This window comes from Sinohyriopsis cumingii, unplaced genomic scaffold, assembly GCF_028554795.1.
Source record: "Sinohyriopsis cumingii isolate HCF-2022 unplaced genomic scaffold, ASM2855479v2 utg001869l, whole genome shotgun sequence".
Lineage (NCBI taxonomy): Eukaryota > Metazoa > Mollusca > Bivalvia > Unionida > Unionidae > Sinohyriopsis > Sinohyriopsis cumingii.
In genome coordinates, this window is record NW_028316075.1 from 522,684 (window position 1) to 538,975 (window position 16,292).

The window sequence follows — 16,292 nt, forward strand, 5'->3', positions numbered from 1 at the left end:
CAAGTAAATATTCTCGGGAAATATAGTTTATAATAAAAATTTCCTTCCTACTGAATCATAAGCTATAATCAAACACCATGATGAAGTTGTGCTGCCATTATCAGGGCTTGTTGATCATCTTGGCAACTGCCAATGGACCCATCAGATTCAGTTCCCTTCCCTGTGATGCTGATCCTTAATGTACAAGTATGATATGGTCAAATGTACATGCCAGCCAACAGCGTCAAGGATATTTTTAATCAAAATGTTGCATGCAAGTACTGCAGGGATGTATCTAATCTCATATTTGTAGATTTGTATAAACCCATCTGAAGAAAACTGGAGATAGTTCAGGTGAATCAAATGATTGCTAGAGAACTACCACAGTCTTGGATCTTGTTAGAAAGACGTGGCAATGTCTAATTGATGTCAACCAACTGTGGAAGATGTTTCATCATATATATCCACCAAGGTAGATAAGGGCACTCAGCCAGCAGTAAGATACAACAGATATATCCACCAAGGTAGATAAGAGCACTCAGCTGGCAGTAAGATACAACAGATATATCCACCAAGGTAGATAAGGGCACTCAGCCGGCAGTAAGATACAACAGATATATCCACCAAGGTAGATAAGGGCACTCAGCCGGCAGTAAGATACAACAGATATATCCACCAAGGCAGATAAGGGCACTCAGCCGACAGTAAAATATAACAGATTTTTGTCCTTTTTTATTGTAGCTTTAAAACTAAACTCCTTTGTCTCCACTGCAAGGGAGCAGCAGACAGCAAGGTCAGTTGGTGCAGCAGACAGACAGACAAGGCTGAAACAAAACCCCAAGCCTGGTCTTACAGACATTCTGGCCTTGCTGATGCATTGAAGGCAGGGTAAACAAAACCCCATGCCTGGACTTACAGACATTCTAGCCTTGCTGATGCTTTGGGGGCAGGGTACTTTTACCCACTGGACTTAAAAACAAACAACAATGTTTTCTGTATCAGGCATCCCATATACAACCCAAGCGGTACATGTGAGGGTGGAAAAACTTAAAAACTTGTGCATCCTAGGTAATCCACTGTTCTAGTTTTCAATGACTTGACATAATGGACAATGATGGGAGAGTCTGAGGTGCCTTGGTCAGGTGAGCAACCATCGATGCATCCTCTAATAAAGTGAAGTCAAACCATCCAAATGGAGGGAGGGAGTTGAGTATCTATGGATAAATTTTTATGTGTTTAATCTTGCAAGGAAAGCACACATTCTGACATAATTCAAGATACAAGTTGTACAAAATATAGCAAGAACATAAATTTCAACACAGTTTTCAGAATTTTATAAAGTGGTTTGTTGTCAGAATGTTACAAGACAGCTTCTTAGGAAATACTGAATACATCCAGAAATTAGCTGATAATATCTATATCAAGCAATATTTGCTTTACATCTTTATGATCCTCATTTAGGATAAACTGACATCATTGGGGTTTTCTTTTGTCTATTTAAAAACAAAAGGGAAGTATGCCTTTTTTCTTGCCAAAGATAAATCCATGTAAACAATCATTTGTGCATGGAACTTTTTTGCTCTAAAGATGGAAAATAGTAGAAATAGTTACACATTTCAACTGGTGTAAGAGTTCAATTTACATGGTATTTTGCTCTAAATTAATACACAAATGATCTGAATGACACAACTGATTTTCAAGAACTTTATTTTTTCCAGCCTCCATTCTTGCTGGATAATCAATTTCATTTCATGATTATCCACAACTGCAGGATGTAGTCATCAAATTGATGGCTTATCAAAATCAAAAACAGCCTGTACAGTGATTGGGTTTACAGACAGCAGTGCTGACAGCTTTACTTCCTGAGTAACAGTAACATTAGGTGGATGGACAATCTATATTGTTAGGATCCCCCATAATGTTAACGTTCCATGACTAAACTTGACAAGTCATCAGGCATGAGATTTCTTGCAGACTTGCATTAGCTTCCATGTCATCATTGTTAATAGTTTATTCTGAAACAACAAAGAAAGAAAAGAAAACCAAACAATATATAGTTAACTCAATAACGAACACCAGGGACACCTGCCATAAGGGGAGTGATAAATAAAATGAAAGTGTGTGTAAACACATACCTCAACACATTCTGATACAATTTTGCCATACAGAGTAAGTGCACATTTTTGTTTTGGATTTTTAAAGTAGCTTTAACAATTTTTCTGCCATATCTCTACAATATCTGCTGAGTGACAGTTTATAGTGATGTCTAGCACCAGGACATCATGCCGCAAATATGTAGCATCATGTCCCACCTGGTCACATTATCCTGACACATGGCCGACCAGTCCTAACACGAACCTCCAAATGCTAAGTGCCAAACGAGGCTGGTGCTAATACCAATTTTATAAATCGTTGGTATGACTCGCCGGGGTTTGAACCAGTGTCCTTCTGCATCCAAGATGGATGCTCTACCTACCAGGCCACTGAAGGAGTACACCATGTAGAGAGCAGAAACTAAATTCACATAGGTGAAACTTCCAATAATTATGGTCAAAATTTACAAAATTAAAGAATATTACCTGTAAAATAATCCTTAATACAGCCAAATAAAAATAAGAAAATCCTCAATGGTTGGGATCAAAAGTAGAACAAAATTCCAGTTGATTTCAGGAGGCAAAGTGAATTATGTTGTCAGTTCACTAGTAAAAACTTAAAACTGTTGCCACCTATAGATCACAAGGGGACATAATGCGCAACAATTATTACCTTTTGTCTATATCTTATGGCCAGAAAAAAAACAAAGTTTTGTCTTTGAGAGGGCTGGATTCCAGAGTTAGTAGGGCTATATTCCTAACATTAATGTGATTAGGTTAATTATTCCAAAGACAATGTCAAGTATTCATATAGCCAGTTAGAGATGGCATGGGGATATAATTATATCAACTTGGAAGAGTTACTTCCCATCAATATACTTTTAAACAGAAAAGATAGTTTTTCCAGGTAGGGAAAGATTAAAGAGGTAATGTATTTGATGTAGAAATACAAAACAATGTGGAGTCTTTTATCTTTTTTAAGTGGAGATAACAAACCAAAATGTTAGTTTTTCTGGTCTTCCAAGTTCTTAAGCACTCAATGTACTGATTTTATCATTATTTTTATAGGATACTGTAAGGGGTGAGTAAACAAATATTTACCATGTACTGAAGCCAATTTCAACTTTTACACAATCTTTCAATATTATTTATTATTTAAGCAAAAGCAAAGCCCAGGCACTGCATTTGAAAAGATTTACAACACAATGCCCTGAAATACTATATGTGATATAACATTTATGCCCTGCCTGCAGTAAAAGTATACATCTTTGGATTTCAGATGGACTTGTAACCTTTCATATCAATGAGTCCAAAAGGGTCAATCCACACAGGAGATCCCTTCTTGTCATATCCTATGTGACCCCCTGTGTAATACTTCTTAATGACTTCTAACTCTTTATAGTCTTCCAGTATTGTGTCTATCTGGTTCTCTTCACGCCATTTGTAATGCTGAAAATGGAAAAGTAACAAAATTACAGCCACAAAATGTTGTCCTGCAGCAGGGATATTTTTACTGGATTATTGGAAATGAGGTCTGAGTCCATTATTTTGGGAAATATTTGGATCAATTGGGAATAACATTTTTAAAAGTAAAATGCTAAAATTTTGAATGATGCACCATTTTGAAATATTTTACATTGGATTGGATTCCATTTACATTAAGACTGATATCTATTCTTTAGCCTCTGAGAACCCTGTAAATTCCCTGTACTGGTAATAATAATAATAATAATGATGATTCAATAAGGGATGATGATGACGATATGTGCAGTGTATCCTTTCTCACTAATAAAAAGTAATGTCTTCCTGACTCAGTTCAATATGCTCATTTCAATACATGTATTTAGAATGTCAGCATTAGATAAATATTGTATCTAAGAAACAGGAGGCCCCAGGTGGCCAAGTGGTCTAAGGCACTCATCTTTACAGATCACTGCCATCTCCCATCTGTCTGTTTGGGTTCGAGTCTCAGGCACAGCCATCATGGGTAAGTGAGAAGTTTGCCACTCACTTCCCATGGGTTGGTGGTTCATCCTGGTATTTTTCTGGGTCCATCCTCCATCAAATATACTGGCTGACATGTGTAGCCTATCTTGTGCTGAAATGTGGCATTAAGATCAAAACAACATGTCTAAAAAAATACTTACAGCTCTGATCATTTCCTCAGCTTTCCCAATATTGAACTGTCTTGCTGAAAAAAAATATATATAGATATGTATTTTTAGAAGAAGAAACAATAAAAAGAGAGTCCCTTGAAGGGACTGATGCTCTATTAGACAAAAAGAATTTCCAGGGATTCAAGATAAGACCATTTGTTTCCTTTTCACTGCTGAGTGTTGAAACCATCTCTGATACTCTTCAGTGGTAACTAGATTTTCAAATTAACTGCTGCAGTACACATACTAAATGTCAACTTTGGACCATTTCATTTACGACAATATAGACGTGATTATATGTCTCTTGGTGAAAACTCCATGTCTTAAGGTTTATCCATTCTGGGGAAGTAGACAACAACAATATTTTTAAGACAGTGGACATTTCAGCCATATTGGACAAATGACTGACCATTTTAATTTTAAACCAACTAAATCATAAGACGTCTACTGGTGAAATACCCATGTCGATATAGCCATCTATTTTGTCAGAATGGACACAGTGTATCCCCTACAGGTGCAAGATTGGGAGCCAGAAATCTTCTCAGTGTCAGAGGACATGTTCAATTCATAATGATGAAAATTTAACCCAATGCAAATTTACTACAGTTCATGACCGCTCTGGTGGCTTAGTGGTTAGAGCATCTGTTTCAGACGCAGTTGACTGTGGGTTCAAACCCCAGCCAGGTCATACCAAAAGTGGTACTAACAGATACATCGCTAGGCACTCAGCATTATGAGGTTAGTGTTAGGACTGGTCGGCCTGGTGTCAGGTTAATGTGACCAGATGGGACATGATGGTACATGTCTGTGGCATGATGCCCCAGTGTTAGACATCACCATAAACTGCCACAATGCATACATCATAGCAATATGACTGAAAAATATTTAAAGCTACATTAAAAATCCAAATCATACACACAAGACACACCACAGTTCAAGTACATATATAAGCACCTTTATTTAGCACATATGTGCACTGCATGACACCTTTATGCAAATGTCCACAATTTCATTCCTCTATCAATCAATATTTAATTTCTGTCACTTCCATTTTTAAGTTAATGTCAAGATCAGCCTCACATTTTCGTGTGCAAAAATTATATTGTGAATACTCACTATCTGAAGCAAGGTTTGACAAATAGGAAATAAATATTTATACTTTAACTTGCTAATTGTTAGATCTGAATTGGAATATTTCTACTGATTGCCAGATTTCATGTCCTAATTTAGCCACGGGTACTGGATAAACAAATTCTTCCCTAGTCATTATGCAAAATAACAAAACTGCTGGGATGACTTTCAGGTCAAATGAATTGTAGCACAATGCAAATCTACATGCACCAATATATAATAAATGCATTCTTTCTGATAAAAATTAATTATTTTAAGACAAATGTGTGCACAAAAAAAGCAAAGCGAAAACCAAAATAGGATGTTCATTTGCCGAATAAATCGAAAACCATCTCAATAAAATATTCCATACTTTATTTCAATGTTTCTAAGCTTCTGTTCTGGTGTTATGTTCTCACATTCTGGAATAAGCTCAAATCTCCCAAGAGCAAATTCAATTTTCCAGTCACCTGGTCCCAGGGCAAATTGACTTTTGCAAACGATTATACACAACCAAGCCCAAATCAATGCAGTGGTCAAAAAAAAAGGTTTCTCGCTCAAATTCATAAATTTGTTAAACAACTTATCTACTTAAATAATTGCTAATCATTGGTGGCAATTGTATTAAAAGTCAGATCACCACCATTATCATTTACAGCCAACTAGACATTATAAGAAGTCTTTCAGTGAAAACCCCATGCTGAAATGAACATTTTTCATGAGATATATTGATAACAAGGCTTCCAAGATAGCCAATGTGGCAGGCATGTCTGAATGTTACAATTAAGATCGACTATAGACATCATGAGAAGTTGTTTAATAAATAATCTCAATTTGATACAACCATCCCTTTCAGGAGGAGTAGCAACAACAATATTTTCAAGACAGCCATTGCTCTGGTCATACTGAACATAAGAGTAACACCATTTCCCTTTGGACCAACTACTGTATACAAGTCATTTTAAGAAATCTTCTGGAGAAAACCCCAAGTAGTATTACTTTGCATTCAGAAGGATTAGCAATAACAAAATTTTCAATATTGGAAATTAAATCAACCCCAAGACATGAGAATTCTTCTGGTGAAATTCCAAAACAATATTACATTTCTTTCAGTGGAAGAAATGTTTTATCTTACAGAAACAAAACCTTCTTGAATATTCATTTTTTACAAACCTGTGTAATGTGTCCTTTAATTAAAAAATTTACTCCCATTTTACATTTTATTCACATTTAACAGAAACTCTTAATTAAATTATTTTTAAATATTTTATTCAGTTAATATCATATTCCTTAAAAGGAAATTCAAAGAGTTCTTGGAAGAAGTTTTTTAACAAATTCATGGACTTTTTAAAGCAACCCCTCAAATTCAACAATTGCTCAAGGTTGTATGAACCATGTTTATTGGGAAATTTTCAATACAATTTATACTGCTGGTGTCTCCTAGTATTTATTTTTATCTCTATGGTGATTTTTGTCTGCTTTTGATCTAAAAAAATAAAGTCAGGTGTATTTCTTGAGGAATGTCATTTAAGTATTACCATTCTTTGTCTGAACTTGGTATTTTCTGATAGAAATTAGACATCAATTCTAGATTGGGAATAGGGCCCATAATATGTCCCAAATCAAAGATATAGAAAAATCCCTGAATCCTCATATGTATTTCTTTAAAAACAATAGGAAAACAGATTCAATGTCTACCTCATAGATCAAGTTAACTGTTATTGCTACAGTATTTCTTCTTTGCTACATCTTAGCTCTCTGCTTTAGTATATGTTATTTTGTACCATAAATTATGCATACCTCTCAACCATCGTAGAAGATAGTAGTCATCACGTTTGTGCTTCAACAGGTCCTTGACATTTTCCCAAAACTGAAAGATAGAATAAAAATTACAGGTTTGTGTGTGTACAAGTGCAATTATGCACATGTGTGTGAGTGTACATGTGTTCTGGGGGAAAAGTGGGTATGAGATGGTACTCCTGCTTCTATATTTCATGATGCTTCTACTATTCCATGATGCTTCTATTATTCCATGATGCTTCTACTATTCCATGATGCTTCTATTATTCCATGATGCTTCTACTATTCCATGATGCTTCTATTATTCCATGATGCTTCTATTATTCCATGATGCTTCTACTATTCCATGATGCTTCTACTATTCCATGATGCTTCTATTATTCCATGATGCTTCTATATTCCATGATTGTTGTTGTTGTTGTTCTAGGGTTTAACGCCATTTTTCAGCACAAGATAGGCTATACATGGCGGCCAGTATGACTGGTGGAGGAAGAACCCTAGAAAACCCAGGGAAGAACCACCGACCCACGAGAAGCTACTGGCAGGCTTTCCCACGTACCGACGATATTCCATGATGCTTCTATTATTCCATGATGCTTCTATATTCCATGATGCTTCTTTTATTCCATGATGCTTCTATATTCCATGATACTTTTAATATTCCATGTTTTTAATATTCCATGTTTTTAATATTCCATGATGCTTTTAATATTCCATGATGTTTTTAATATTCCATGATGATTTTAATATTCCATGATGCTTTTAATATTCTATGATGCTTCTAGTATTCCATTATTTTATGTTGTTTTAGACCTGATCATTCTTGGTTTCTTTGTGCAAAGTTGATCATGTTTCCTTCATGCATAGCCCATACAGGCTCAATGTCCTGGCTGTCTAACCATATGCAGACAATACTGTCAGTAATATAAATAAATACTCTATAAAATAAATAATTATACCGGTAATATATTGTAAACTTATTTCATATCTCTTTGTCTAAATATATTATTAAAAATATTTTATGATATTAGTTTTATCACTTTCATTAAGTTTATTTTATAAATTAAAACAATACTTAATGATTCTTAAATAACTGTACAAGGGGACATAATTCAAATTCACTCTTTAAATTAACGTAGTTTAAAGAACATAACACATTTTGCATTTACTGGTAAACTACTGACAGATAAATTCAAAAATAAAAATAAAACATGTGAAATTTGAATTATAATGTACAATCTTCAATATTTTATCAAGTCAAAATATATTTTAAATAAAGTAAATAATACATTATGCATAATAAAAATTAATAAAACTGTTTATCTCTATTTATTCAATGAGTTCCAATGTCGTCATCTATAGAGATATTTGTATCTTTCTGATCCAGTTTGACATATTTTTATGTTTTAAATCTAATTTAACCATAATGTATATGCATTATTCCATGACAATAATTGAATTATTCATTTAAGATTAAAACAAGAACGTATGAAAATGATTTTAAGCTATGACATCATCTTGTTTATGTCATGTTGTTTATATCATTCATCTCTAAGAAACAGAATGTATTTAATGATGTAAACAATAATATTGAATTCAGTTTGAATTCAGTCTGTAGAAACAATAAAGCAAATTTAAACCAGTCACACATTTGACATGTCGTTGTTGTTTATTTTAATATTTATTACAAAATAATACACACATGCAAACAAATATTCATATAGAAAATATTTTCTGTTTTGATAAAAAAATACAATTATACAGCATCTAGTTGCAACAGACTTTGTGACATTACAGTCCTTTGTTCCTGTATACCATCAAATCAGTCTCAAATTTCTGTTGGTTAGCTATTAGAATACAAACACATTATACACTATAAAAAGATCCTATGAAACATGCATTTGAATTATAACAGATCAGTCTTAGTTATTGGTGGAATAATGGTTCCCTCATCAACAGAAATGCTTCTTTCTTTTCAGATTTTATTGCAATGTATTTTTCCAGATTATAGTGGTCTTTAAGAAAAACTTTCAACCCATCTAATCTAGGCATATCCTCTTTCATTTTACATATATAGATGTAGTATTTGGGTAGACGAAGAAAACATAGAAAGGTGTTCAGATATTCCATCTCTACTACTAACTCCCATTATAAGTTTTTGCACTTTACACAATATATATGTTCACTTCATTCTGAATCCAGTGGAACAGCCTGATTATCACATTACATTCCCAAAACAAATGCAGTTTTGTTTCTAAGACATTTTTACAAAATAGTACATTTATCAGTATATGACAATTTTATTTTAAACAGAAATGAATTCATTGGTAAAATTCTATGAGTAACACAAAATGAAAACTATTGTAACTTTGAGTCTCTTGTTATTGTAAAAACTTTAGCATACGTCAGACCATATATTCATATTCAAACTGAAAATTTCATTCCATTTATTTTCACAAGTTGGCTTAACATCCTTTTTCTAAAAGCGATTTGTAATAGTCTTTACATCTTTTATTGTTATAACATAAAATTTCTAAATGGAAAAGGATAAATGCTCTGACTAGTGTCGTTATCTCTAACTTAACATTTTATATAAGGACTTTACACATTGAATTATACCTTGAAATGCAAAGAAATTCATATGGAGACCATATTTTGCTTTAAAGCTAATTTAGTAAATAACAGTTTTCCTACTCTGTAAGATTCTCACCCATGCGACAGATAAATCTAGCTGTTTTGCTATCCTTACTTTTCATATCTCAGTCTAGTCATCTCAGACCAGTCATCCCAGTCATGGAGTCCATGCGCTACAGACTACTTTATCAAGGGAGGCAACCATTGTTGTCTTATGCTTGGCCTGGTGGACTTATTTTCCAATCAAAGAAATGCTAACACTTTGGGACATTTAACAAAATATTTTTTGGGAGGAGAGAAAAAATAACTAACAAAAAGAAGATTACAAAGAAAACAATAAAGATAAGACAAAAAGAAAATGGACTACAAGCTTGGAAACATCTTGAATCTTAAAAGTAGGAGAGCAAAAATCATACTTGTTTACCACCCACTGGGTACCTAGTCCACGTATACAGTACGCTTTTTGGACGATGGAAGTTTCACAAATTATGCTAAACATGAACTAGCAATTTCATAAAATTCACCAAAGCACGAGTCAGGGGATCTTTCTTTTCTTTTTGATGACTGGTAACAAATGAAATAAATGTGTCTGAAACCAAACCAACTTTCGTTGGAGAAAATACAATGTAACAATATCTGGAGTGGAAACAAAAAATACAAACACTGAAACGGTCAAAGAGAGCAGATTTACAGAAGTGGATGAACAATATGTCACAAATTTTGTTTTAGAGCATAAAAATGTGAATACCAAACAAGACATTGGGACACAAAACTACTAGAAGAATATCTTGAGAAAAAGAATGAGACATGCCAGAACCTGCCCATAACAAAATTCTCTCAAGATTTTTCCTTTCAATTTGTCAGAATGAATATGAGCTGACAACATTGAGAGGTTGTTGTTGTAGGTTTTAAAGCCATTTTTCAGCACAAGATAGGCTATACATGGCGGCCAGTATAAATGGTGGAGGAAGAACCCGGGAAAACCCCGGAAAGAACCACCGACCCACTAGAAGCTAATGGCAAGCTTTCTCACATACCCACATTGGCCGAACCCCAGGCTCAAACCCATGCAGAAAGAGGAAAGATGGCAACGATCTGTGACGGAGAGTGCTTTAGACCACTCAGCTGCTCAGGGCCCCACATTCAGAGGTTAAAATGGGACTACATATTGACTGATAACACACAATTGAATTTAATGAACAATGTATGCACAAATAAAATGATACAAAGCGCAACTGATATACTTTCAATTTGTTAAAACATAAATGAATTTTTTGAATGAATGCAAGAATGAATAACTAATTACCAACAAAATATTATGTAATGAACAATAATTTTATTCATAGTTTTAATAGGTAAATTACTTTATAAATTAAAGAACTTGATTGATAAAGCAATTTAGGCCCTCCACAACATTGATGACATATGATAAAAAACAGAGAATTTTTTATCCTAGGTACATGGCTTTTTATAATTAATTATTATTTATTATAAATATGATTGGAAGTTTTAAATTATATCTGAGACAAAACAGATACAATTGCAGCTTGGTTTATGGCCCTGAATTTTATCAAGCAAGAGAGGCCCTAAAAAGTAAACAGAAAGACTTGAAGAAGAAAAGAAAAGGAAACAAACCCAAAACTGATGATGCCGTAACTGATGATGACATAAAAAAAACTATAAATACTTGCTTCTGGGACCCAGCACATGGTCAAATTTACTAAACATCTTATGGTTTAATAATATTTTGCACTTTGGGGTATGAGGAGATGGGGAGAAGAAACATACAGTGGGGAGACGTATCATTAAAGCAAGATTGTGAACTTAAACTAGAATATTTAGAGAGAGACAGACAAAGAGACAGATGAAGACGAGAACAGGGGAGGACATTAAAAACACAAGAAATGAAAAACCAAGGATGTATGTTAACCCTCTATTTCCAGATATATGTCCATTAACAATCTACAAATGTTTTATGAACAAACGTACAAGTGATTTTTGTAACCCTGACCATCCATTTTACCTTGCCCCTGCAACTTGCATGCATACACCTGGGCCAAATGAGCAATGGTTTTTACAAGCACCAGTTGGTGCCCGAAAAATTAAATTGCTAATGAAAAAATGGCTATGAGAGTAAACTTGCCCAATTTGGCTTCTAAACGCATTACAAATTCTAGTGTAAGAAAATATCTATGTCAGAAACTAATAGAAAACAATGTTCCAGACACTCAGGCTATACACTTCACTGGCCACAAAAATCCCAACTCTCTCGACAACTACAAAAAATTTAGTAACAGCTAGAAATGTGTTATGTCAAGCATCCTTTCTTCTCATCATGCCCCAGTTGAATCAAACATGTGCATGAAATCTTTGATGACAAATAATGAACTTACCAGCCAGAGACAATCATTTATCCATCCATATGTTATTCCACAAACTAATTTCCCTGTAGCAGATCCTTCCACTACTAACAGCAACACTTGCCATATTTCCAAGACAGAAAATAAAAAAATTCCAAGAAATCATGAGTTTGAAACTTCATCATATGGTTATCAGCTAAGGTCTGTATTTGGAGGGTCTTTCATACTGGTGGTAATTTTACAATCAATGTTAATTACAATACAAGTATGTCACAAACAGTTTCACCACCTCCAAAGAGAAGGAGAGTTGTATACGATAGTGACTCGGATCTCTAATTGCCCGTGAATAAACCAAGCACGGACACTCATGCTACATGTAACTGTTCATTATAACAATAGCCTATACAATGCAATATAGGTATGGGCCCTGTATCGTTTCATTCTTTACAATATAATTTTCTAAACTGGAACTGATGAAAATGAAACATTTTCTTGTAATAAATATTAACTATTTACTGTTAATTTCACATAACATTCATATATTAAATGTGAGATTACCTCAATACTATGCAATGTTTTATGTTGCTTTTTTTTGGCTCATGCATAAAAACAGTGTAAATCGGATTACATGATCATGACACAGTCCTCATTAACATATTTGTATTAATGCACCGCATGTAAACATTTGCGTGTGAACTATATTGCACAAGTGAGAAGTTCCTTTTTACTTTAAAGGAAATTATTGAGTGAGATAAAGAATCTACACTGGGGTTTGCACTGAGACAAGGAACTCCCAGTCGTGGGGTTACATTATATGTCTCCCCCATTGGCAAGCCTCAAAGGGAGACAAATAATGTAACCCCTTGACTGGGATTTCCTTGTCTCGGTACAAATACAACTATTTAAAAGGGGTACCCTGTTCACCTCTTTAAGGGAGTTCATCAATAAACTTACTTTCATAACATCTCCTGTCCAGGGTATACTTTTCTCTATTAACATTTCCAAGCCAGAAAAAAATCTTGCCAAAAATCTTTGTTCTTTTTGCATAAGGTCATCAAATTTTCATCTCCTAATAACAACAGGTACTTAATATTGCATATTTCATATTCAAATAAACTGATCAAATTCTATGCAGTAGAAGAACTCTCAATTATTTTCAAAGTTAATATAAATTTATCAGTATCCATCATCACCTTTAGAAATAGTCTAAATCATAACCTCTCTTTTAACTTTGTCCACTTTTCATTTCCATATAATGGTGAAATGTAATTTATTTAATTCCTTGATAAACTTTTGTGGGGGAATTGATAATGAGATTAACAAATTATTTATGCTTTGGAATAATTAAAGTTTTCAAAACTGTTATTTTACAAACTGATATTAGTGGTCACTTTTCCCAATGTTTTAAACAAGTTTTAATCACTTCTGTTTTATTACTGCTTAGTAATATATCAAAATATAGATGGTGCAAATTATGATATTCATAGAGATAGCAGTTATTCTTAGTGGCATAAAGCTGTTTTATGTAAAGAAAATTGTGTTTGTACTTAGGACCATGTATGGCTGGTCACAAATTAATTACCTGAAGAACCAGCATGGGTACAAGAGGCTATGTCTCTAGTTTTATTCCTACAAGAACTTATCATGGTGCCAGCACATGAGTGACCAAGTGGGAAGAAAGAAACAAGATGCAAGAAGAAAGTAACAGTAGTGGGAAGAAAGGAGGAAGCAGAGAAGTACAAGAAATACCCAAGAAGGATTAACTCTCTCACAAATCAATCATAGACTTTTGCATGATGAGTTAAAATGTAATATGGAAGTTCAACCATCAAGCAGATATTGAGGACTTGTGATGAATATATTTACTAAAAACGCCAGTTACTTTATATTATTTTTTAAATTTTTTATCTATTGAATCTTTTGTTGTTATATGTAATTAGAGTGTCAGCTTAAGCTGACTAGAGGTTTGAAATTCCAAATGGACACCTTCCTGCCATATTATTCATAATACTGTAGCCAGGTCGTGATATAGCCTATAAGATTTTCAGATTCGTTTGCCATGGTTGCCATATTAGATACCCGCTTATCACCAATTTTATTTAAAACCAACTAAACATTGGGATGAATGTGCAATTAAAGTTTTGTGGCAATCCATCAAGTAGTTTAGGTGGAGTAGCACTAATAAACTTGTGTCACTGAACAAATGGACAATAGATTACAAGCCATCCCATAAGCTCTTCTGGTCAACACCAAGTAGGGCTAAAAATAGGAAGGCTATCGGTCTGATCTAATCCTGAAAGAAATGCTAAAATGTGCTGTCCTATATTTAATTTATCACCTAGTATATCTCTTTAACTTTTTTAAATTAAATTGTCTCCTGATAGCTTCAGCTTGTCCTTCATTAAAACCAATCCCTAACCAGAGTCTAATCAATGATTATATAGCTCATCTCACCTTTTACAAGTTTCCAATAGCCAGTGTAAACATTATCATGCAGTAAACACATTGCTACTAAATTAATTTCTAATTTCTTAATCACTGTAAATTTACAATTTAAATTTTTGATCAGCACTATATAACACTAGTGTATTGACATGATATTGTGAAACCACCAACCAACAAATGTACATATCTACCAAATGTGTTAGGGCATAAAAGAAATAAAATGATAAAAAGGTCATACCATTCTTTTCTGTGTTTTAAAATGGGCTGTGAAAAGTCTGACATGTTGTTTTCTTTACATAATTTTTTAAAAGTCACTGCATGTTTGTAAAATTCAAATTCTATGAGAATTGGTTGTATTGCACATTACACATTAGATTGGTTTACCAAATTTGCTTCAAAAATTTGCTGAACTACATAATAATGGGTGAATCGTGCAGCCGTCAACTTGAGGACAGAAGATAAATTACATCTAAATTTCAGTGTTGCCGAAAATGATGGACTTTAGTGAGGGGCTTTATTGGTGCACACAAGGAAGAAAGATGTAAAAGAAGAGTGATCCTTACCAAGCAAGTACTTAAACAGATAAGAAGTTGAATTTGGTTCGTACAGATGCTCAGACTGCATTTATAACTTGTTACGGGTACACAGACTGACAAATATTTAGTTTTATCCGTGTTTTCTGTCAGTGTCTTAGAACCTCTTAGCGTTCATAATGAGATCTCCGTATGTGAAAAGGTAGCAATATGCTGCAATAAGAATAGGAATAACAAAATAAACTGTCTTTTTTTTTCTTCTCCCCCCCACCCCATCAAGACCGGTAAGTAAGTCAATACGTTTCAGACAGCGTGACTAGAGGGGCGTGTCAGATTATGCTACAGTTTAGTTCGTTCAACATGGCATCGCGAATTTATCTCATCTGTAAATTTTCTGGTCAGCGTCATTAAATGCAGCTAAACCTAATACGTTTTAAATACTTCGTGTGAAACCAGTTGGGTGCATTTAGCAACATTTAATGAAGATGACCTGAAAATGTACTGAGTACTGTATTCAGTATAGATAGGGAAATATCTCGATGCTATGTGGAACAAACGATACAAGCTTTATGAAGCTTCCAGACCTTTTCAAGTGTCTCAGCCTGCAGGGGGCTCAGGTCCCCTACGCGACCGCTCATGGTGATTCTTTCCTTCGTCAGTCTATCATCCTGCATGTGCTGCTACCACCCGATTCGTAAAATAGTTTAGTAAGCAACAACAGGCGAAAATAAACACTAGTATCATGCAAACATTCGGAATATCGTCGGATCTTTCCTATGCGAGCTATTTTCAGGCTGGTTCCCGGCACCTATGAAAACTACCGGACATAAGTGGTTGTTTCGCAGCCATAGACAGCATGAATTAGTTTCGTAAATCGGCCCAGAAATTTCTTAACTTAAGGCTGTTGTGTTACTTTTTGAGCTGTTATTGTGTAACGATTAAAGATATGGATATATCTGTGAATTTGTTTTTTTCCGGCTTGTGTTGCTCTTGAAAATGAAGTGATGTAGTCATTATTTAGTCACTTACACAGTATGTAGCCAGTGAAATACCAATAGTCAAGCAGCAGAGAGGGTGAACAGACCACTTTATAAAAAGTCCATTTTGGAAAATTAAGCCTTCCTACGAAAACTAAAAAAAAGTACGCCAATAACGAGAAACCGAAGCCTCTAACCTTCCGAG

The 16,292-nt window shown here is 34.2% G+C and overlaps 1 protein-coding gene across 1 annotated transcript in view; it reads right to left on the reverse strand.

Annotated features, from left to right (window-relative positions):
* The window catches only part of LOC149771425 (SEC14-like protein 2), a 51,777-nt gene extending 35,908 nt beyond the window's left edge, over positions 1-15,869 (reverse strand). Inside the window, exons 1-4 of the mRNA XM_089948470.1 lie at positions 15,695-15,869; positions 7,139-7,208; positions 4,220-4,263; positions 3,365-3,521 (exon numbers count right to left, since the gene is read on the reverse strand). Coding sequence (XP_089804596.1) covers positions 3,365-3,521; positions 4,220-4,263; positions 7,139-7,208; positions 15,695-15,784 — 361 coding nt within the window. The 5' untranslated portion in view covers positions 15,785-15,869. The remainder of the gene's footprint in view (positions 1-3,364; positions 3,522-4,219; positions 4,264-7,138; positions 7,209-15,694) is intronic.
* Positions 15,870-16,292: the final 423 nt, after the last annotated feature.